The 23,642-nt window shown below is 45.0% G+C and overlaps 1 protein-coding gene across 1 annotated transcript in view; it reads right to left on the reverse strand.

Annotated features, from left to right (window-relative positions):
- Positions 1-23,642, reverse strand: part of LOC147659454 (uncharacterized) — a 235,237-nt gene that overhangs the window by 24,215 nt on the left and 187,380 nt on the right. The window contains exons 15-16 of the mRNA XM_086951744.1: positions 12,984-13,091; positions 11,319-11,372 (exon numbers count right to left, since the gene is read on the reverse strand). Of these exons, the coding sequence (XP_086807870.1) occupies positions 11,319-11,372; positions 12,984-13,091 (162 nt within the window). The remainder of the gene's footprint in view (positions 1-11,318; positions 11,373-12,983; positions 13,092-23,642) is intronic.

Here is a 23,642-nt window from a genome sequence, read left to right on the forward strand (position 1 = left end):
AATGACGGCTGATCCGGTAGACAGAAGAATGCTGACAAGGCCGATAGATAACCTTTGACCGTAGCTACAGCAAACCCTTGCTGAGCCAAGGAAAGAGCAAACTGAAGAATGTCAGACAATCGAGCCTTCAAAGGGTCAATGGACTTCTCCCCACACCATGAGACAAATTTAGACCACCTATAAAAGTAGATAGACTTGATGGAATGACGCCTGGCTGATAAAATGACATCCACCACGTCATGCAGGAGACAAAAAGAATTCAGGTTGCACCGTTCAATCTCCAGGCATGAAGGTGTAAGGTCTGGAGGTGGGGGTGTAGAACCTGCCCCACCATCTGAGAGAGGAGGTCTGCCCTGAGAGGGAGACCGAGTGGCGGGCACGAGGAGAGGTGGAGAAGATCTGTGTACCACACCCTTCTTGGCCAATCTGGGGCGATCAATATAACTCGGGCCCGGTCTTGGCGAACCTTCCTCAGAACCACAGGAATCAATGGCTTGGGAGGAAACGTGTAAAGGAGTTTTGAGTCCCAACTCAACTGAAACGCGTCCCCCAAAGCACCCTGCATCGGATACTGGAGACTGCAGAATGACGGGCAGTGAGCGTTCGCTTGAGTGGCAAACAGGTCCACCCGAGGAGTTCCCCACGTCCGAAAGACGTGGCGAACCACCTCCGGATGAAGCCTCCACTTGTGGTCGGCAGAGAAATGCAGACTGAGACTGTCTGCACGTACGTTCAGAACTCCGGCCAGATGATTTGCCATCAGAAAAATCTAGTGGTCCTGAACCCAGGACCAGAGACGCAGAGTCTCTCTGCAAAGGCAATGCGATCCCACTCCTCCCTGCTTGTTGACATACCACATCGCGGTATTGTTGTCCGTCAGGACTTGAACCGACCGACCGCGAAGGGAAGGGGGGAATGCCTTGAGAGCCAAACGTATTGCCCGTAACTCTAGATGGATGAAGTGAAGCAACCTTTCCTCTGGAGACCAAAGACCCTTGATCTCCAGGTCCTCCAGATGAGCACCCCACCCTAGAGTGGATGCATCCGTTATCACCGTGGCCACCGATGGAGGCAGTTGAAAGGGCTTTCCTTGAGACAGGTTGCCTTCCACTCCCCACCAGTGGGGATCCGCTGCAGTTTCTCTGGAGATCCTGATAGACTCCCTGAGATCTCCGTTGTGCTGATACCACTGCCTGCGGAGGCACCACAAGAGTGCCCTCATGTGCCAGCGTGCATGGTTGACCAACAGAATGCAGGAAGCCATCAGACCGAGCAGACGAAGAACCTTCAGGACTGGAACGACCGCTCCATTGTAAAATAAAGGAATCATTTCCTATATGTCGTGAATCCTTTGAGGTGGAGGGAATGCCCGACACACAGTAGTATCCAGTACAGCACCTATGAACAGGTTGCGCTGGGAGGGCACCAGGTGAGATGTGGGTACATTTATCGAAAATCCCAATCTGTACAACAACTGAGGTGACTTGCAGATGATGGAGCACCTTCTCTGGGGATTCTGCTTTGATCAGCCAATCGTCCAGATAAGGGAATACTGGTATCCCTGACCTTCTGAGATGTGCTGCCACCACAGCTATCACCTTAGTGAAGACTTAAGGCGCAGTAGTAAGACCAAATGGAAGGACCGCAAACTGGTAATGTTGCGAACCCACCGTGAAACGGAGATACTTCCTGTGCGACTTCAGGATGGGGATGTGGAAATATGCATCCTGCAAGTCGATCAACACCATCCAGTCTTCTTCCAGTAGCGCTTGAAGAACCTGCGCAAGGGAGAGCATCTTGAACTTCTCCTGTTTTAGAAAAAGACTCAAGACCCTGAGGTCCAGGATCGGACGAAATCTGCCATCCTTCTTGGGATCAGGAAATACTGGGAGTAGCATCCCTGACCCCTTTCCTGCTCCGCAACCACCTCTATTGCATCTTTTCTTAGTAATGCCAGGACTTCCTCCTACAAAAGTAGCAGGTGATCCTCTGTGCAGAACCCTTGGCAAGGAGGATAACTTGGGGGAAATTCCGGAAAGGGAAGAGCATACCCATTCTCCACGAGATTGAGAACCCAAAGATCTGATGTGACCGATTCCCAATGCCGTAGAAAAAGAGTAAGCCAACCCCCTACAGGACCAGCATGATCCGGAATGGCCGATCTAGGACTGCTTTGCTGTGGTTGATGGGGGGTGGGAAGAGGAAGAAGAGGAGGAGGAGGAGGAGGAGGAGGAGGAAGCTTGACGACCTCTTGGGCGGCCTCTGTTTCTACCCCTGTACGACTTGTACAGAGGATTCTGCTGCTGTTGCTGCTGTTGTGGTTGCTTGTTGGCACGAAATTAAGATCTCCCAAATCCTCTGTAACTTTTGCCCGAGGTACCTCTGGTCTGAAGGCCCAAAGATCTAGCCGTTGCTCTACTGTCCTTGAACCTTTCCAAGGCAGCATCCGCATTCTTCCCAAAACAGGTCTGAGCCATCAAATGGGAGGTCTGTTAACGTAGCCTGTACATCAGGAGAAAATTCAGAGGACTTTAACCACGCAGATCTTCTGGTAGCAACAGATGACCCCATGACCCTTGCCACAGAGTCAGCTGTATCCAAGCCACTCTGGATCACCTGGCGAGCAGCAGCCTGAGTATCCGCAAGAACTTCATTGAAATTCTGTCTATCCTCTTCCGGTATTTTTGGTGCCAACTGCTTAGCAAAGTCCATCAAAGCATGTATATATCGTCCTAAAAGACACGTTGCATTTGTGGACTTGAGAGCCAAGCTAGCTGATGAAAATACCTTTTTAGTGGATTGGTCCAGCTTTTTAGATTCCTTGTCAGCAGGTACCTGCGGAAAAGCCCCAGTTGTTGTCTTGGAACAGACTGCTTGAACAACCAAACTCTCTGGAGATGGATGAGTTGAGAGAAAGTCAGGATCTCCAGGAGCCACCCTATATCTTCTAGCAACAGCTCGCGAAACAGCAGGCGATGAAAAGGGCTTCTTCCACACCTCTAAAACAGGCTCTGTAATAGCCTCATTAAAAGACAACATAGGTTCCACCACTGAAGAAGGAGAATGTTATACCTCTGTCAAGGTGTTCGACTTTCTGATTACTGTGTGATATGGCACTACATTCCTTAAAGGGACGTCAGGAGTTGAGGAAATTTCCCACTCTGGAGATAATTCCAGACCACTGGCCTCTTTAAGTTCTTCAAAGAGATCGTCAGAATCCTGCAGCTCACCTTCTTCAATGTCCTGCGCTCTATACCTACGCTCCTCCAAAAGCCTCTGAGTCTCCCGCCTAGACCTCATCTTCGGGTTCGGCGTCGACGGAGCCCCAACTGACTCAGACGGAGCCGGTGCCAGCGTCGAACTCGGAGCCGGTGGTGCAGTATGGAGTGCATGAGGTCGGACTAGAGCCGGCAAAGATGGAACCGACGTCGACGACCTCGGGCCGGAAAATGCCAAGCCGGAGTCGGCGTCGGCATAAAAGGCATAAATGGTGCCGGAGCATATGCCTGAGGCACACCGAGGTTAAAGGCCATCGGACCCATGGGACCAGCCGGCGCTCCAGAGGCTCTTGAGAAGACTCCATACATGGCATTTAGGTAATGCGTAGGGTCTTGACCTGGGCCTGGAAATGGAGGGTATTGACCCCCAGGCTGCTCCTGCTGAGGTACAGGAACTGCATCAGCCAAATCCTCTTGCTGATGCTCCGGAGTCGCAGACCCTTCCGGCAAAGGAGCCTCTTCATCTTCTCGAGTTGGAGTTCGAGACGGTGCCGGAGACGGATTCGATGCCGGAGCCGGAGAATGCTCCGGAAACTACACAGGCGAAGCCTCACCTTTTGGATCCGGAACAACAGGTGAAGGAGATATATCATCCTTCCAACGCTTCCTACCTGGAGACTTCGGCTTCGAGTTCGAATCCTTCTCGGAATGACATTGAGAACCATGCTTCCTCTTCTTATGCTTCTTCCTTGATCTAGAAGCATGACCCGAAAACAACCTCGAGCGGGACCTCGAACGCGACCTCGACTGCCTCGAGTGTGACTTCATGCTCTTCCTGTCTTTTTTTCCTTTCATCTTTGCAACCAGAAGCTTCGCTTCTCTTTCTCAAAGGGCCTTGGGGTTCATTTTCTTGCAGCATGGACACCCTTGGACATCATGATCTGAAGAAAGGCACCATACGCAGTCCTTATGCAGATCCGTGATAGACATCATCTTTCTGCATTGTCTGCACGGCTTGAATCCGGTCTTATTCGAGTACATCACGACAGGAGACAAAGAAACAAGAAAGCACTAAAAGTAACAAACAGTAACAGAGTTACCCAGTAGCTACAGAGGATACCTAGAAAAACCAGAAGAGGAAAGGCTGTGCACAAGCGCACGTTGTCAAGATGAATTGCATTGTGTATCAAGATATGCTACTCTCTGGCGGGTAAGGAACCCCCTGAAGGTTTGAGAGCTCATTTTACTAGAGCAAGGTCTGCTACATCTGCTTTGTCTAGAGGTGTGCCTGTAGAGGACATTTGTAGAGCGGCGACTTGGGCCTCCCTCCACACTTTCGCAAAGCATTACTGCTTAGATTCAGAGGTGAGGAGGGATTGTCATTTTGCGCGTTCTGTCCTCCAAGATTTTCTGGTATAGAACAGTGGACACCCTTCTCCGAGAGTGGGACTGCTGTGGGAATCTATTCACAAGGTGAGGAATCCAATGGCAGTATCCATCAAAAGAACAAGTTACTTACCTTCGGTAACGCTTTTTCTGGTGGATACAGTATCTGCCTGTGGATTCCTCACTGACCCACCCACCTCCCCGTTGTCCACTCTTCTATACCAGCATTAGTGACATTGTTTAAATGTATATATTTTATTGTCAAAGGAAATGTGTTGTTATAATTGCTTTCCAGCATTGACTGCACACTGTGTGTGTTACCTTGATTATTTGGTACTGTGTACATTGTGTATATATCTACTGTTGTTGGTCCATCCGTGTGCCTCGAAGGCATGGAAAAAAGGGCGGAACTGATGTCATCACGCCGACGTAGGCCCATTATGGAGTCGGTGACGTAAGTGGAGCAGCGCGCGATGCCGTGCTTCTGTGACGTCGTCCACGTCGGCGTGAAGAGCTACGAAAGATTTTCCAAACGTTGCTGACGCAGGGGGATATTCACAAGGTGAGGAATCCACTGGCAGATGTATCCATCAGAATGAGAATGAACTACATTCTTACAAGCATAGCCTGACCTTGCTGGCCCAAGCTTCCTGCATTATTCAGATAGCGGCATATGTATTGTACCACTCACAAGGGCATCACTTTTAGTCATAATTACCATGAGGCAAGATTCCTAAGAAGAGAATTCATGTAACATGTTAAGATGTCTGCTTTATTGTTATTTACTTTTTGGTGTTCCATATCTGCCTTTCTTTTTTGCATATAATCTGCACTAGATTGATGCTAATAAACACGTTACTTACCTGCGGTAACTATTTTTCTTGATACTCTTTCTACCTGCAGATTCCTAACCTATAAAACAACCCCAGGCGTCAGACTGGATCAGGAAACTTCAAAGCCTCGAGGTCGCTAGAACAGGGCGCTGGACGCGTTTGCCGCTGGATGTGACTTCAGGTGATGCAGCTGAGTGCCTATAGTGCCCGTTGTGGCGCACCGATGTCAGCCGGATGAGAGGGGAGGGTAAAAAGTCGGAAGGGGGATGGACTGAACAAGATGTAAGGAGGTGACCACCTTGGGAAGGAAAGTAGCCCTGGTTTGCAACACCAACTTGTCTAGGAATAAAAGTAGTGAAAGTAGAAAAGTAGTGATTCTCCTAGCAGACACAGTTTTGATGGTTAACATACAAAGGGTACAACTGTGAAAGGGTTCAAACGGAGTCTCCATAAACAATGTAAGTACCACATTTAAGTCCCATTGATGAACCACAGCAGTAGAGCGAGTAAAAAAGTTGGTCAGGCCTCTGAGAAAACGAATGACAACCAGGAACCTGAACAGGGAAGGCTGATTGGGCAGACAGAGCAGACAAGGAGGTCAAATAACCTTTCACAGTGCCAATGGCACATCCCCTCTGAGCTAGGTAAAAAGCAATCTGGAAGACGGGGGATAACTTGGGCTACAAGTAATCCAAACCATTGTCCACACACCATGCAACAAAGTTTCCTTATCTACTAGAATAGACTGACTTAGTGGAGGAATGACGTGCAGGTAAGATGCTGTCTACAACCATCAGTGGCAACTGAAAGGAGCCGAGTGTTCCTCACTCAATCTCCAAGCATGTGGAGTTCTTGAAGTTTGGGGTGCAGAACCATTCATCCCAACTGGTAGAGACGATCTGGCCTGAATGGCAGGTGGAGCGGGATACACGGGGAGAAGCGCAAGAGGTCTGCACACCACACCCTTCTCAGCCAATCCAGGTCAATGAGAATGACTTGGGTCCAGTCTTGGCGAATCTTCCTTAAAAGTCTGAGAATCAAATGTATGGGGGAAAATGCTTAGTGAAGCTGTAAGTTCCGCCTCACATGAAACTCATCTTCCAAGGCTCCCCTGGAGAGCACAGAACTGTGGGCATTGAGCATTTTCCGAGGACGCGAACAAGCCCACCTGAGAAGTGCCCCACTGGGCGAAGGTGTCCTGGGCTCCCTCCGGCAGAAGACGCCACTTGTGATCAGCAAGATGATGCTGACACAGTTACATCCAACACTACTGTAGCCACATCTGACAGAGGAGTGAAGGCCTTCCTGTATGTCAGGTGCCCCCACCAAGCCACCTCAGCCACAGTGCTGGGGGAGATCACGATGGAGCCACTGAGTGTGGAGACACTACTGTAAGGCCCTCATATGCCATTGTGCCTACAAGAAACCTAGGAATCACAGGACTCTCAGGACTGGAATTCTCACGCCTGGTTGAAACAAGGGAATCATTTGATAGATGTCTCTGACTCTTTGCGAAGGTGGAAAGGTACGCAGAAGGATGGTGTCCAGTCCCGACCCTATAAACTGAATTATTTGGAAGAGGCACAGCTGAGATTTGGGCTTGCTGATTGAAAAGCTTATGCCAAGCAGCAGAGATACTGTTGTCTGCAGATGGTGTAACACGAACCCAAGCAAGCTTTGTGGAGCCAATCAAATAAGTTATTACCTGCGGTAACGCCTTATCTGGTACATACTCTATCTAGCCACAGATTCCGTACCTTAGAATTATCCCCAGGCATCAGACTGGATCCATACATGTTTGAGCAGTACACCAGTATGTGCCAGTAGGTGGTGTTGTTTGGGTCCGCATTGGTGTCGTCCACGCCGAAAGGGACATACAGGGTTCCTATATAGGCACCACCTCAGTGCACTGATGTAAGTTCCTTTTCTCAACTTTCCACATCAGGCACACAGAGACACAAAGAATAGTTGTATGTCAGAACCACGTAAGTCATTACCACGCATGGCTTTATAATGCAGTCTTTACAATGACCCGTTTTACTACTGCATTCCTTTACCATGCAATTCCTTACAATGAGCAACAACTTGCCTTCGGGGAAAGTACTGGACTTTGCAGAGGTATCAATTACTATTCCAACTCCAGTCTGCGCAACAGAAGGGAAAGTGTTGGACTTCGAAGTCCAATGCCGCTTCCCCTATGGCAAGTTATTGAAAAGCCTCTTGTGGCAAAGGAATGCAGTGGTAAAGATGCCTCTTTGTAAAGACCACATTGTAAACGGAGTATGTGGTTTAGACTTCATAGTAAATGAGGTTTCCCCTGATGAATACTGAACACTGGTGTGAATTTCTAGAGCCCCTTTACAGGCAAACCTCTCAGCCTTTAAACAGGTCACAGAGCGGGGAGGACGAGAGGGCCAGTAAGGAATCTGCAGCTAGATAGAGTTTCAACCAGATAAGGCGTCACTGAAGGTAAGTAACTTGTTCATCTAATAGAGACTTCTAGCCACAGATTCCACAATGCCTCTCCGAATGCGGGTTTGCAAAACCAATTTTTACCAGAAAGTGGTGCAGGACTAAATGGGCAAAATGCCTATCCTGATGGACCTGAATGTCCAGACAGTAGTGCTTAGTAAACATGTGCAAATAAGCCCATGTTGCAGACTGTCTGATGACCATAACAAGAATTTTGTGAACTAGTGCAGTGGTAGCAGCTATGGCTCTGGTAGAATGAGAACGGAAGTACTCAGATAGTTGCTTCTTACCAATGCATACACTAGGAGTTGATGGACGGAGCACTGGAACTCTTCAGGCAGTCACAGATCCGGATTGAATTGATCATCGTTCTTTCACCCAAGTTCAGGTCCAGTCATATGCAAATAAGTCTTGACCCTCTCCTCATGGTAACAGTCCAGCCTTAACTGCCAAGCCTGGTCTTCCCGGACCGGAAACATGCATCCTGGGACCGGTTTCTGGGTAACATCCCTCATCAGCCAGGCTAGCTCGAATACAGTGGCAAAGCGAGCAAGGGACCCATGTCTGGGCATTCCCTGCAACTTAGGGTAAACAAAGCAAACACAAGGAGATGATGGATGAAGCAATGAAACTTCTCAAACACTCACACCCAGTCACAGATCTGGATTGAATCCATCATCGTTCTTTAGCTCACTTGGCTACCCTAGTTCAGACCTAGCCATATGCAAATCAGTCTTGACCCTGTTCCTCATGGGAGCAGTCCAGCCGAGCTTCCAAGTTAAGTCTTTCCCAGGCTGGAAACAAGAATCCTGGGACCGGTTTTGGGAGAACCTGGCCTGGCAGTTCAGGCTGGACTGTTCCCATGGGGAACAGGGTCAAGACTGATTTGCATATGGCTGGGATTAAACTGGATTGGCATGTGGAGCAAAAAAACAATGGATTCAGGCCCAGTTCTCTGTACTGCGGTGAATGTTTGAAATTGTTCAACATTCTGTCCATCAGCTGTTCTTTTTGCTCTTACAAATGAATTACACTATCCATCGGTTGATGTTTTTTTTCTGCACAGCCTTCCCTTTTTATGTCTTTGACGTACCCTACAAAGAGTTGATCATTGTAAGGAAATGTCTCTTTTTGCATGTTCACCCCTACATTTTTTTGGGACTGATGCTGCTGGTTTGTCAACTTTGAGAGCGCACTGAGACATGTTAACCAGACCTCAAAGTTTAACCATAATTGGTAGAGACAAACTTACATAAACGTCCCTAGAAAATGGAACCCAGGGCATGCAAGGCAGTTTTGTCTACCCAGGACTGCAGCACTGATTATACTACCCTGTGTGTGACAAAGTAAAATATGGCTCCCAGTCTGCCTCCGCAGGCTGGAAGGGCAATGGTAAAACTGATAACCTAACTTTGCAATTAAAACTAATGGCAAAGCTCTCACTTTCTTTAACAATACATGTACGTCTCCCCTAAGGAAGGCCAATCGAGCCCTAAGGCTGGGAGCTATATATTATTGAGTAGAAGAGGTATTTTATATATATTTCCTTATAGCAACACTTCCAAATTATCAGTTTGCTGTGGAAGTGGAAGTAGCCCCATTGGTGAACAAAGAGTTATTGGCTGACCACTCAGTCCGGATAACTTCTGAATGGGACTACTGAGATGGGTACTGTAAGGTATCAAATTAATTGTGGCATTAAACCTGACTTGATGCTCAAGTCGAATATAATGTCACTATTATAGAACTGCAACTTAAAAAAAATTGCCACCCAGTTTGTCCAATAGCCGCACTGGCCACCAGACAGTGTTCTGTCCTCTGGGGAGTTGTGTGAATGACTCCCAGGCTTAGGAACAATAGCAGACTGCTACAGGGCAAGATGTTACAGAAAGCCACTCAGGATGTTAGCCCAAAAAATGACCTTCATAGGTCAAATGGCGATCACACTCTTGAGGAGCTGCACTTTGTTCAGACAGGCAGTTGGGTGGGGGGGGGGCTAGAGAGGAGAGACCAGTACCCAAACCGGTTTTCCTGTGGGCGCGTAGCCCACAGGTAGCGACACATCTAGGGTGGTCAACCAAGGCCCTCACATCCGAAGAAGGGTTCAGACATCTTGAGAGTGGGCAGAATAGTGCATTCTAGGATTGCTAGATGCCACACATAGTCGGGTAGTCATCGGCAAGACTGAGGGGCCTGGTATCCCATTGGCTAGTAAACACATCATACCACAGGGCACCTTCTGGCCATAAGTATATATGGCACCCCTGGCACCCTGAGCCTCAGACCACTCCAGAACTTGAGAAAGGACTGAAGGACCTCTGCCCTCTTGACCCCTGGACTTGGCAAAAAGAGGCTGCACCATCTGCTGCACTGCACCTGCTGCACCTTGGGCTAGCGAAGAGTGGACTGTGCCTGTGGCTCCTGGTTCGGGGAAAAGTCACTCAGTAGCCCCAGACCGAAGAAGTGACTCCAAGGGTCAGCTGACCCCCTGGAACCAGTACCAGGGCCATCAAACCTGAAGTAGCCCAAATCGGCTAGTTACTAGCCACTTCTGGAGAGTCACAGCTGACCACCGCTGGGCACCGCAAGAGACCGATTCACAATGACCAAAAGTTGCACCCGAGTCTGTCAGACCCGGGAGTGTATTCAGAGTCCCGATTGGTCAACTAAAAGCGACACCAGCTTCCACCAAAGGATATCGTTGGTACCGCTGTGGTACAACTTGTATTCATCCGGGATGGCGATGGCAAGGTCATTGACCAGAGTAGAAGAGAAAAAAAAAGGAATGCAATGGAGAACCAATACCAATGGAGGTAAAGAACACGTGTGGACCAAACAGAGCACTGTCATGGTGTCGGCCCGGAGCACAGGAGCACACGTCCGAACCGAACAGTGGAAAGAAAACAATCTAACAATGAAGTCAATCACCATATGCATTACCAGCAAGAGGAGGAATCACAGTACCTTGTGACTCGAAAGACTTCTTTAAAGAAAAACAAATTACACACATCCGGGCCCAACACTAGATGGCAGAAGCACATAGTGTGTATCTACAGCCACACATGCCTCGAACAAAAGGTTTTGTGGAGCAATCAGAAGCCTCCAAGAACTATTCATAAAGTGAGGAGTCATCTTGAAACTATATACAGTACTATCATCTCCTGAGGCATTGGTCATGCTGGAGCCTTGCAGTGCCACCTGGAAGCACTGGGGAGCTATTGCTGCGGCCCTGTCTAAAACCTGGAAGGATAATTCATGAGGTGAGGAATTAGCAGGAAACTCCATCCATCAGAATTAACATTGTGAGGAAACATCAACTTTGTAAATCTATTCTTATAATTTACACATTTTATATCAATATCATTTACTTTACATTTTATGTAATATGGTAGCCACATAAATTACATACCGTTAGTCCTTGAGAGCCCATAGGGCCGGATGTACCCATTAATCCAGGCTGACCCTTGTAAAAAAAGAAACCAGATACAATTGACCAGCAGAGTCAAATCAGGATGCTATGAGCATGCTGGACATGTATTTGAAGAAATATTCCTTAGGCAATTTATGACCATCACTTTTTGTATCAAGCATAGTATTATCTGCTACTTCCCATTACAGTCAATCTTATGCAATTCAAAACAAACCTCTAAAATTCAGTAATAATAGTCTATCCCTTAACCATTCATTAACCAAAACATTCAAATGTCCTCATTGCAAAACTATCAATTAGTAGCGAATGCATGAAATATTCACTAATACGACTCGAAAATTGACTATTCTGCAATTTCTTTTCCTTTGTCTTTCCACAATCTTCTATTCAAAATATTTGATCTCTAGTTTCTCTTTCTGGCCTTGTACAACCAATACATTTAGCATTTCACACCTTCAGCCTACCAATAACCAACCAATGCATTGGTTTTCCTCAGTGCCATTCCAGCATTTCACACCTTCAGCCTACTAATAACCAATCCAATGCATTGATTTTCCTCAGTGGCATTTCAGCTTTTAACACCTAATATCTACAACCTTATCCAGGAGTAATCTGCTCTTGGAGGTTCAGTAAATTCAATAATCTGAAGTGCCATTTCTTGCCTTATCATTCAATATATCACATTCCACAATGGCATTACAAATTTTACTAACATACACAATAAGATTATGACTTCTTCATTGCTAGGACAAGGTTAAATCGTCAAATAGACTTCTTCATTCAAATGCCATTTCACAATTTACAAGTGAACATATTTCAGGATCCAAATTCAGCAACATATTTTGCGACCACTAAAGGTTTACTTACAGACTTCATTGTAGTTTCGGCCAACACATACTTTTTTTTTAACTATTGCACCCTCAACAAAAATAACATTGAAGTCTCCCTTACACACTCGCTTTATGACGCCACTTCATTCTCTTTCATGTAATTCTTTATGTTGTTAACAATACAGTAAGTCCTCTGAGAAAGCAATGGAAATTATTTACCTTCACCTTCCCGAAAACAACTCAAAACAATCAATCCATACCCTTCATTTGTCAGTGGTGACTTCAGCTTACTTAATAGGAAACATTGCCCCCGCATGTAGCAAACCGCACTGACAGAGTTGGATAGTTTGGGGAGAAGAATCAGTACCAATGGTGTATGTAATTGGATTCCCCCAAGACATGCTGACTATCTTGGACTTCACAGGCTGAGGAACTGATTTAGAGTTGCACAGTGAATGAAAATCCTCTAACTACGGAGGAAAAACTTAACCAGAAAAATCCACCACCAAAATTTACTCCACTATACTATATGGTGGAGAATATTCGGCTGTAGGATTCTCCTCTGTTTTTAGCACCTAATCTACAAATTCAGGGTTTTACAGTACCACACAACTGTGAAGCTATGCTTTTATTTCATTGTAAACAATGTTCATGATGATAATAGCAACAATAATAAAAACAATAACGTCAATAACATTAATATTCCTATTATTATCATCGTTTTTAAAATCCAAATCAGGCAACATGATTGAAATATTGCCCTTTCCAAATGCATGGGAATAGAGTTTGTGGTTGATGGTAGGGAATAACTTACCAATAATCCTTCCTGACCTTTCTCTCCTTTAGGTCCTTTCACTCCACTATCTCCCATGATTCCAGTTGGTCCAATGTTACCAGATGGGCCAGGTAGACCAAGTTCTCCCTGTAATGATTTGGCAAAGACAAAAAAACATGTCAATCACAGAAGCCAGAGTTTCCCAAATAACAGAAAGCAGGATTCCTGTGTGTATAGTCACAGAGCCAACCCTTGAGATTCTTGCACTATGTGACCCTGTTCGCATTGGGCAGCGCTCCATCACTTTAACTTTCCTGGGTGCATGAAGCTCAGCATCTAGTTACTGTACTGTTTATAGTATGGCCTAATAACCGTGGTGAAGCCCAAACAGCACCAGACAGCACACCATCAATTAGAAGTGTCAAGAACAACTCAGATTAAGTGTGCTAATGCAGTGTACTAAGTTGTTCATCGTATGTGCAGTTTAAGATGTTCTATTGGTGAGGAATGCAATGCTCTACTAGGGAAAGCAGCGTACACCAAGGCCTCTAGGTTGCTGGAGGTGCACTATGCTGCTGAACTACAGGCCATTTAAGCCAAATCAAAGCATGCACGCATTGGAATCCATACATTTGTATTAGCTGACAGACTACAGCTCAATAATTCAAGCAGCCCATCTATCACTGTTTGCAAACATCAGTGCATAGCTGTCTACTGTCTAGTTTTTACTGGGGCAGTCCTAGAAAATTGGAGATTGTCCCGGGTAATTCACTAAGCCAGGACAGTCCCGGAAATAAAGGCTTACTCAATAAAGAGAGAATTGCGAAGGGAATTTTACCCTGTAGGCCAAAGTAGCAGAGTTGGAAATATTCTGCAATGCAGCTGAATGGGAGAATGTTTTTAACTCACCTACTTTGGCCTCAAGCTTGAAATTCCTGTCTCAATTCCATGTAATTCTCTCTTTATTTTAGTAGACCCTATAATCCACACTACGATAAGTAGTCGGAGTAAAATTATACTAATTGTGTAGGTTGAGCGGAGCTTTGGGGCAGGCGGGTGTGGTACATTTTCAAGTAAGTAATTGATAGCCGTGCTGAATAGTGCCCACGGAAGTCTTTTTCAAATGTTGTCAACTGTAGAAATGCAGAATCCTTCTGCATGGTTACCCCCACTTTTTGCCTGGTGCTGTGATGTTTTTTTACTAGTCTGACTGGGATCCTGATAATCAGGACCCCAGACTCTGTGCTTTCTCCCCTAAATTAGTTTAGAAAGTACCTAGGTATATCCCAGATTGGATACTGGGGTACCCTTATCAGTCCCTAGTATAGGGTACTAAGGTAACCAGGGCATAGGTATCCCATTGGCTGAATGATATTTTACGCCACTATGGGAGACCATTCAAACTATCTCTACAGGCCTGCCATTGCAGCCTGTGTAAGTTGGTGCTAGCACCACTTACAAATGATATAGCTTTACCTAGTTCTAAGTTCCCTGCACTTAAAACATATAAGTCATCCCTACAGCAGACCTTACAAATCTGAAGGCAGGGTGCTTGGTTCTAAGTGTGAGGGTGCCCCTGCATGTGCAGGACACCCTTACAACCCATGGAGTCCTTTCTCCCGCGTTGTAAGCGAGACAGCCATAGAACATATAGAGGGCTCCGTGTCATTACGCAATGACCATCTTGATACTGGCTGTAACGAACCCTGTCGTTGCACTGTAAAGGCCCTCCGTTAGGCCCTCAGTGCTCCCAGCGCCAGTCCTCTAGACCCGGACAGCCCAACATGGCTGCTACCGACCAGAGACACGATACTGCCCTCCTGCTGCTGAGCCAAGCTCGAGCAGGGGAAGGCAGAACAATAAGCATCCTGTCACAAGGAGGTGTTACCACCTCCCAGACAGGGTTTAGTGTATTGGGGCAGGGGGGGGGGCACATAGACTGTGTGCAGTGCACACTTGGTGCCCTTCATGCATAGTCCAATCCAAACCAGTTCAGGGAGCTGTTGGCTCTGCTCTGGTGCGAAACTGGACAAAGGACATCCTCCCCCTTGTCCGGACCCTCCTTAGGGACGGACCTCTGAATCATCCCAACCATTTCCTTAGGGAACTTAACGGCTTACCTGAGGGTTGGTCTCTAGATTCGTCGTGGGATAAGATTAATTCAGACACCACTTCTTCGACCGTCTGGGCACTCTGGACTTTGCTCTGGGCATCAAGGCTGCAAAAGGGAAGACTCCTTCTGCGCCTGATCTCCTTGCCCTGCTTGTCTGCTGCATCGTCCATGCCTGTGCACCATAAAGAAACCTTCCAAAGTCTGTGGGCATCCAAGACACCTAAAGGAATCTCCCTTGAAGTGAAGGAGTCACTTTCCTGAATCTGCAGGCACCACAACTAAGCTGACCAGTCTGCTGATCCTGGGCTCCCACAGACACCGTAAGTCTCAGCAACACTGGTGGTAGCTATTCACATCCCTAGAGGCCTGACCTGTCCCCTCACCAAGTTTGAGGCCAGTATTACTTGTCAGAGCCGCAGGAACCAAACCCCTACGTAGAGCGTTGACTTGCAGTTGCAAAGGCTTATTGGCTTTCTTCCACTGTGATCTTTGGTATACAAGTAGCCCCAATTTCGAGCATCGCCAGTGATCAAGACCTTTGTCCTCACCACAACACTTGCATCGTAAGCCAACTTCTTCGGTGAGCTGCTCGAGGTCCTGCTTTGCCCTGTGACCCATGGCAAAGCAGCACTGCCAAGGTATATGTAAGTCACCCCTCTGGAAGGCCTCTCAGCCCTAGGGCAGGGTGCAATATATCTACGGCGAGGACATATCTGGATGAGCAGATATGACTCTGCAATATTTTGTCTATTCTTAATATTGTAAGTGACACTGAAGCCATATAGAGTTCATGGGCTGTAAACTCCACAAACTCGAGTTTCACAGCACCATGATGGCTTTACTGAACCTAGGAGACTTTGATATCAAACTCCTCCTAATAATAAACCCACCCTGATGCCAAGCCTGGATTTATTTAAAAGAAATGCACACAGGGCTCCCCTTAGAGCGGTCCCCTGAAAAACAGACGGCTATAGAGTGTTTCTTGACTGGTCTGAACCTACCTGTTGCCCTAAGATGCTGGCCTGGACACCTGGGGTGACAGCCAGGGTGCCACACCCACTCCCAGTAGGACCAGTAGGAGGAGTAATCCGAGGTGGTTAGTTTCCAAGGCCTCAGAACCCTTTGTTAACCTCATCGAGTCTCTCCTGTCGCAGGAGAAGGCAGCTCTTCCTATCCCTGCACCTTTCGGCACAAAGAAAGGGGGGAAAGGTATTCAGTCAAAATATTGAGTTGTAAATGTCGACTGAAACTAATATCGATTTTAAAATATCGTGACACAGATATATCGACAGCAAGAATATCGAGGTCAAGAATATCAACTTTTAGGTAAGAAATATCAATTTTAGAAATGTAGAAGTCATCAATATTGTTTGCAAAAATATAGTTGTTTAAAATATCGATTTTTTAATAAGTGTTATGTATTTTAGTATATTTTTTAAATGTATTTGATGCATTTGATTGAATATGTATTGTTTAGATTTTTTAACATATAGGTTACATTTTTAGTAGCTAATAATTTTATTTTAATAACATTTAGTTTTTTTTTATTCCGTAGCGAGTTGTGGGTGTATAGTGGAATAGGGTGGGAAGTAATTTAATTATAATACATTTATGAATATTTTTTATTTATTAATATTTATGTAATTATATAGTGTTAATTGTATTTGTAATTTGTGGGGGTAAATCTTAGGTGTGAGTTGTGGGGTTTATATGGGTAGAGGCTGGGAAGTAATTTATTTTGAATTAATATTCATTAATTACTTAACAAATAATTATGGTAATCGTGTAATTAATTTTAGGTGCAGGTTGTGGGGTTTATAGGGGTAAAGGGTGAGAAGTAATTTATTTTTAATTAATTAATAACTAGTTGCTAATTAATATTAATTAAATGACAATCAAATATGGAAACTGTAATTATTGTGTGTGTGTGGGGGGGGGGGGTTGGGTATATAGGGTGAAGGGTGGGGAGACAACTAATTTTACTTACTTTATAATTAGTTATTAAATACTATTAGTTATTTTTTTTATTTTTTTATTGTGTAATTAATTGTTATTACTGTCTACTTCTAAGTGTGGGTTGTGGGGAGTATAGGTGCAAAGGTGGGAATTTAATTACATTTGATGTGTTTTCATTTTATTTTTAATTAATAATATTTGTTTAATTGATAATTAATTATATTAATTATAGACATACTTTTTTATGTGGGGTTGTGAGTTGTGTGGTGTTATAGGCAGTAAGTAAATAGACTAAATCTATGTAATAATCCATGTTTGTTAATAAATCATTTCTAAATAAAAATACTTGTTTTAAAATTATTTATTCATTTTATATATTATTTTTGTAGGTATTTGTTATATGTATTTAACATTATATGTTTTTATTTATTTTTTGTTAATATTAAGTACATTTGTGTTGTATATATATATATATATAACAGTTTGTTGAGGTCAGCCGCTAACCCCCTTATGACACCGGTGCCAGCAGCGGTCAAAGCATCGGCTAGTAATTTTTAGAAAGAAAAGCGATTCAGGAACGTAAAGTAAGTATTGTGCCGTCCTGTGGTGTGCCGCTGAAGTTCTTTGGGAGTTTACAAATCGCTTGTCTTAAAAAAAATATATATGTGTCCTTGTGGGCTACCTTATATCGGTAGCACGATTAACCCTGTGAAGTTACGCATATTAGAACATATGCGTGTAATAAATAATATCGATGAATCTTATCCTGTCGCCAGGCATTTTAACAAAATGCATGGGCACAATAGGGATCTATTGGCCTATTTTTGTCTGGATAGCGTGCCTGCACACCCCAGAGGGGAAGATCGTTTACAGAAACTTAGGCGTCTAGAATCAAGCTATATAATAGACTTACAAAGCAAGAGCCCGACAGGTTTAAATACACATGAAGAATTAGCAGCACATCTGGGTTAATAGGCACACAGTTGGAACAAAGGGTATTGACAGAGGATTGACTGTTTGTTGAGTAGATTATTCTTGCTAAAGTCTGAGTATCCTATTTTATTAAGAGTATTCTTTTTGAATTGATGAACTGATGATGATTTTAATGGTCTAGCATGTATATAAGTGAGAGCTTGCCCATCTATGGGCGGTATTTATTGTACTTGTTGCAATGCCCATCCAGGGCTAGATGAACTGATGAACAATAATGTAGTGAATATGTTTACATTACTTCATTCTGATGGGAGACTAGTAATTTAAGAATGTATTTATTTTCTTCTTTTGCGTTGAAAGTTCATTACACGTTTCAAAATGGCGATGGTTATGGAACCTCGTAGTCTTCTTTCTATGCCTATGACTTACATGCAAAGACCTAATGAAATGCATTTAAATGTAATGGCGGCGCGTTCTGAACCACAATTGACGAAGGCTAAGCGCCAAAACGCGTCTTGTCTGTGCTAGGGTTGCCAATAAAAGCTCCCTCCCTCCCCCCCCCCCCCCCCCCCCCCTCTTGTGAGTGCTGTTTCTTGTTCGAGGAACGAACGTTGAAAGAACCTGGGAGCAGTAATTTCGTAGGTGGGTACACCCCCGCTTAAGGAGCATCCGCTCGCGTGTGCAGCAGGCTGGTGGACTTTGGAGCTATAGATATATATATATATATATATATATATATATATATATATATTTATTTAGATAAAACCAACGTCTCCATGTTTCTACATGCTGCTGAAGATCCATGAGGACAGCACTAACCCACCGGGCAGGCCCATAGTGTCAGCAAACGGTAGCCTCCTTGAAAACACGTCTGTATTCTTGGATTCTAATCTATTCCCACATGTTCTTAGCCTCCCATCCTATTGCAGGGACAGCACAGACTTCATCAAGAAATTAGAAGGTATCTCATGGCAGGAGAACTTTTGGCTGGTAACGATTGATGTGGGCTCTCTTTACACTGGTATTAAACATAGGGCATTGGAGCATGCAAACATTTCTTAAGGGATAAATCGATCTTCCTATATGAACATTCCATGATGTTAATTAACATGCTAACTTTTTGCCTAGAAAACAACTTTTTCCTTTTTGAAGACAGGTGGGACAAACAAGTAGTTGGAACCTCTATGTGAAGCTGCTTTGCGCCGAGCTATGCCTGTATGCTCGTTGGATGGTGGGAGGAACAGTTAGTTTGGATAGAGAAAAATTTGCATTTGATCATACATATTATATTCTGGACAAGGCTCATAGATGATATTTTTGTGATGTGGAGTGGTACCAAAACTGACTTAGAAAGATTCTTTACCATGATAGCGGATAATGAGATCTCCGCTTCACACAGGAATATGCACAGAGAAAAATTAATTTCTTTGATGTGTGTGTGTGTTAGAACTGAGAATGGGGCGATCTTGACAGAATTGTACAGGAAAGCCACTTCAGGCAACAGTATATTACTCGCAGACAGCCACCATCCACTTAGACTGAAGTGGAGCATCTCCTTTGGGGAGTTCATTAGGGCAAAACGCAATTGCAGCACACAACAGCCTATGAAATATAAAAAGACAAAATCATGGGTAGATTTAGGAGAAGAGGTTATCCTGAGAAAGTTTTGAGAGTAGCGGATGAAAAGGCAGCCAAACAGGGTAGATCTGCTTTGCTGGTGAAAAGATCTAATTCAAGCAGTGAGGAGAATAGCGTCAAAATGTTCACCACTTTTAGCACAGAGGTAACATCTGTTCGTAATACTCTTAAAAGACACTGGCATATGGTGGAGAATGACCCTGCAATAGACCCACATGTCAGCATGCATCCACTGATTACATACAGGAAGGCCCGCTCCCTGAAGGATATGCTAGTGAACAGCTACATGGGTACCACTAAACACTGGACAAGCATGCAGTGGCAGCAAGAATAGGAAGACGTACCCATTACCAACAAGCAAAACAGGTGATATCAAGACATTTATGAATTGCAATACTCATTTCTGTGTATGTGTGATATTGTGTCCCTGTGAGAAAATGTATATGGGGAGCATAATTTTCCTATGAAAAAGAGGATATTGGAACATATAAGAGCGATCAGGAAAGGAGATTTGAGTTACTCAATGACACAACATAGGTTGAGATACCATAATAAAAATGCTAACAGCCTGTCTTTTTAGGGCTCTGAAGCGAAGTGAAGCGAAGCAAAAAGCCCTTTTGGTGGGGTTTAAAAAATGGACCTGGAAATTCCACACAGCTCGTGCGTGTTATTTCCTAGGTCCATTTTGATTGGGCTTGGAGTGCGTGCTGTTTTTTAACAGAACACGCAATAGGTCGCGTAGCTCCGCCTATGGCCTATTGGTGTCTGTTAAACACACAAAAGCCCATATGTCTTCAATTATCGCGGCCAGACACAGGCGCGTTAATTGAAAAAATATGCTCACAGTGGCGCACGTGTGCGCACCACTCGCGTGCTTGCCACCGCCGCCAGTTCCGATGTGTCCCAGGTTCAGGAAGTGCTGGCTTGAACATGCTCCCGTGCCCCGCGTGTAGACTCTCTAGGCTGTGAAGTGTTCGTCAGGGGGGCATCTCCCCCCTCCCCACACTTCCTCCTAATGCGTGTCCCCCGCTGCCCAAACTCCAAAGTTTCCATGAGCCGGCTGCCTCACTCTCCCCCATAAGATGCAGTAGATCGAAGTTGTCTGTGAGTCACACCATAAAGATGCTCTGGTCACGGAACAGTCCTGGAAGTTTGTGCACCCTTTTCCATGACAACCCATCTTGTTGTTTTTGACGTATTGCATTACTATGTGTGATGGCTGCTCCTCCGAGTGTGAGCTCAGGGTGCTGTATTGAGAAATAAAAACCCGTCATGTAATCTTGCTGCTTCAAGTACATGCAGTGACTTAAAGGCAAATTTGACATGATTTATATAGACTTGCTGTAAAAATACCGCGGCGTGCTATAACGGGTAGACCCAGCCGTATGGACGTGCTTACGTAAGCACCAGCCTTTCACCGGCTGTGTAAAGCAAGCTCTTGTGTATACTGACAGATCCCTGCTTTAAACATTTCTCTGTGGTTTATTCAGTGTTGTGAGCCAGGAAGTGCTCAGCCATATTGTGGCTTGGAACCGATGTGGTAATGCCTTTGTCCACTGTATAGTATTCCATACATGCTAATAGTGCAGTCAGTGCAGCTGACTCCAGAGCACGGGACTCGCAGTGGGATCCCTGGCGGCAGCTCATTCCAGCACTGTGTGACTATGGGCAATAATTAGCTTAATCTTCCCAACGGCCTCAGCGCCTTGAGACCCTTAGGGGTGATTTGTTCGCGCTTCACAAATACCGGGTTTTAGAAGAGGAAAGTGGAAGATAAAAAAAGAAATACATACATAAATAAATAAAAGGAATCCGGTGGACGCATTTGGGTTCCTTTGAAGCGGGAGGCAGCCAAAAGATAGTACATTTTTGCTTAAATAATGGTGGGTCTGTTGGCATGTTTGGTATTTTAATGGCAGCATATATTGGAATGTAGAACTTTTACCACTGTGGGGAGTGTTTCCTTTCGTATGATCTGCAAATGCGGCACGTAAAATACATGAACGCCAGAATAATGTTTTTGTAAGATTTGATCATCGAGTAATCTGTAAAACCATCTTCGATAGCTTTTAACAGAGCTACACCCTTGAAAATGTTCAGTGTAAACCTCCAGAATATTAGCTCCGCTATCCCTTTCGAGGACACATGAGATATTCTCTGGTTCTTGGAAAGGGATGTTCTGAAGTCGAGTTAAATGCATCCTTGTGTTAGTCATATGCAACACACTTGATATTGGTGTTCTAGTTAAATCTGTGACCTATCTGCAGCGCCTGAGAGAGAACCCCACTTTCGCTATAGAGATGTGGGGAGCTTAATTCAGGCCCATGTGGTAACCAGACTCGCATGGGAGTCACATTCAACCCAATGCCAACGAGTATATGAGACCTGGGATACTCGGGGGACATAGAAATATATATTTTTTCATTTTAAAGTCTGCATCATATTTTTCCATGGCATTTGTTGTATGCTTTCCATCTTTTGATGGGTCAACTCATTGATTATGACACCATTTCCGTATGTGAAAGCCTCGAATGCGTTTCACCCTTCTTATGACTGGCCACCATAATAAGCATGAGCGGATTTTGCGGATTGGCAATCCGCGAATTTGCGGATTTGCAAACTCGCAATCCGCAAAATCCGCGAATTCCCGCGAATTTGCGGATTTTTTTTTTTTTTGTGTTCGCCCGTGTTTCTGCCAGTTCGCGAGGGGTTTTTACAATTTCGCAATTTGCGAACTTACCTGTCGGGTCGCAAGTTTTGCGAACTTGTTGTTTCTACGTGTCCAACCTGTTTGGGACACTCTTCTTCATCACTGCCACTCTCTGTCACCACTGCCACTCTCTGACTACTCATGCCACCCTCTGGCCCACCCATGCCACCCTCTGTTTCATCACCACACCCTCTGGTTGTCCAGTGTACATTATTTTTGGCAAAGCAAAGCACACCTTCCCTGCCTCAAGTGACCTGAATTAATTTGGGGCTGATTAATGTGTCACAGAATATTTTTTTAGCTGGCACCTGCTTCCTTAGTGCGCCCTGATTAGTGATCTTTTGCACTTGCTAAGTGCTTTCATTGTTGCAAAATTAGTTACAACACCTGCCCTGCCCCAACTGACAATAATGAATTAGGGGCTGATTAATGGATTTTAACTTCCAGCCTGGCTCCTGCTTGTCTCCCTTAGCTGTAATTCAGGACCTTTGTGGCATATGTGTAACTATTCTGAGGTTCAGAGCAGGGTCACATAATAGTTGCAACTGGCAACTGAACTCTGGAGGGGCCCCTCAGGAAGCACTACAGGAAATGGCTACTAATGATGAGCCTGAACTTTTGAACCTGGTAAGTAGTTACTTTCAGTTTTGCTAAAATCGTATTTCTGCAATTTCGCACTTATTCGCGGGGCGCGAACTCACGCGAACAGTGCGAGCAGTGCGAGCAAAATCCGCTGCTCGCGGATTTGCGGATTTTTCAGGAAATTCGCAAATCTCGCGGATTGCGGATTTCCCGAAAATCCGCAAAATCCGCGAGCGGAACGGATTTTCCGCCCATGCCTGCACCATAACAGATCCCTAAACAACTTTATTCACCACATGCCTCTTCATCTCATGCATATGATTTGCAAGTAGAAGATTTCACATAAATAAACAGGACCGCTGAGGTACTGGCACATTGCGCAGGATAATATGAAATCACTAATTACATCACAGCATGGGAGATCATATCACGTTTGTTAGGTGTTGCTATAACACAACTGGTTTACCACACCCGCGATTTCCATAGCCACCCCTTCTGTTGTGATACACCATCAACTCACTCTCACTTCTTTTACCTAAGCGAGTTATTGTATATGTACTCGCTACCAAAGTAACAGGTCAGCCCAACGTCAAGTATGAAAACAAGGAGTGCAACAAGCACAAAGGGGGCAGAAGTGGCATTAAATATCTGTAAGACGACCACCTGTGTTTTAAGGAAGTGGTGATACCTGCCAAAAACAGGCATTGAAGACGTCACACCGACTGTGGATACATCTAGGACGTTACCCCCTACCCACCTGCGTTGT

The sequence above is a fragment of the Lissotriton vulgaris genome, unplaced genomic scaffold, assembly GCF_964263255.1.
Source record: "Lissotriton vulgaris unplaced genomic scaffold, aLisVul1.2 SCAFFOLD_1074, whole genome shotgun sequence".
NCBI classification, from domain to species: Eukaryota; Metazoa; Chordata; class Amphibia; order Caudata; family Salamandridae; genus Lissotriton; species Lissotriton vulgaris.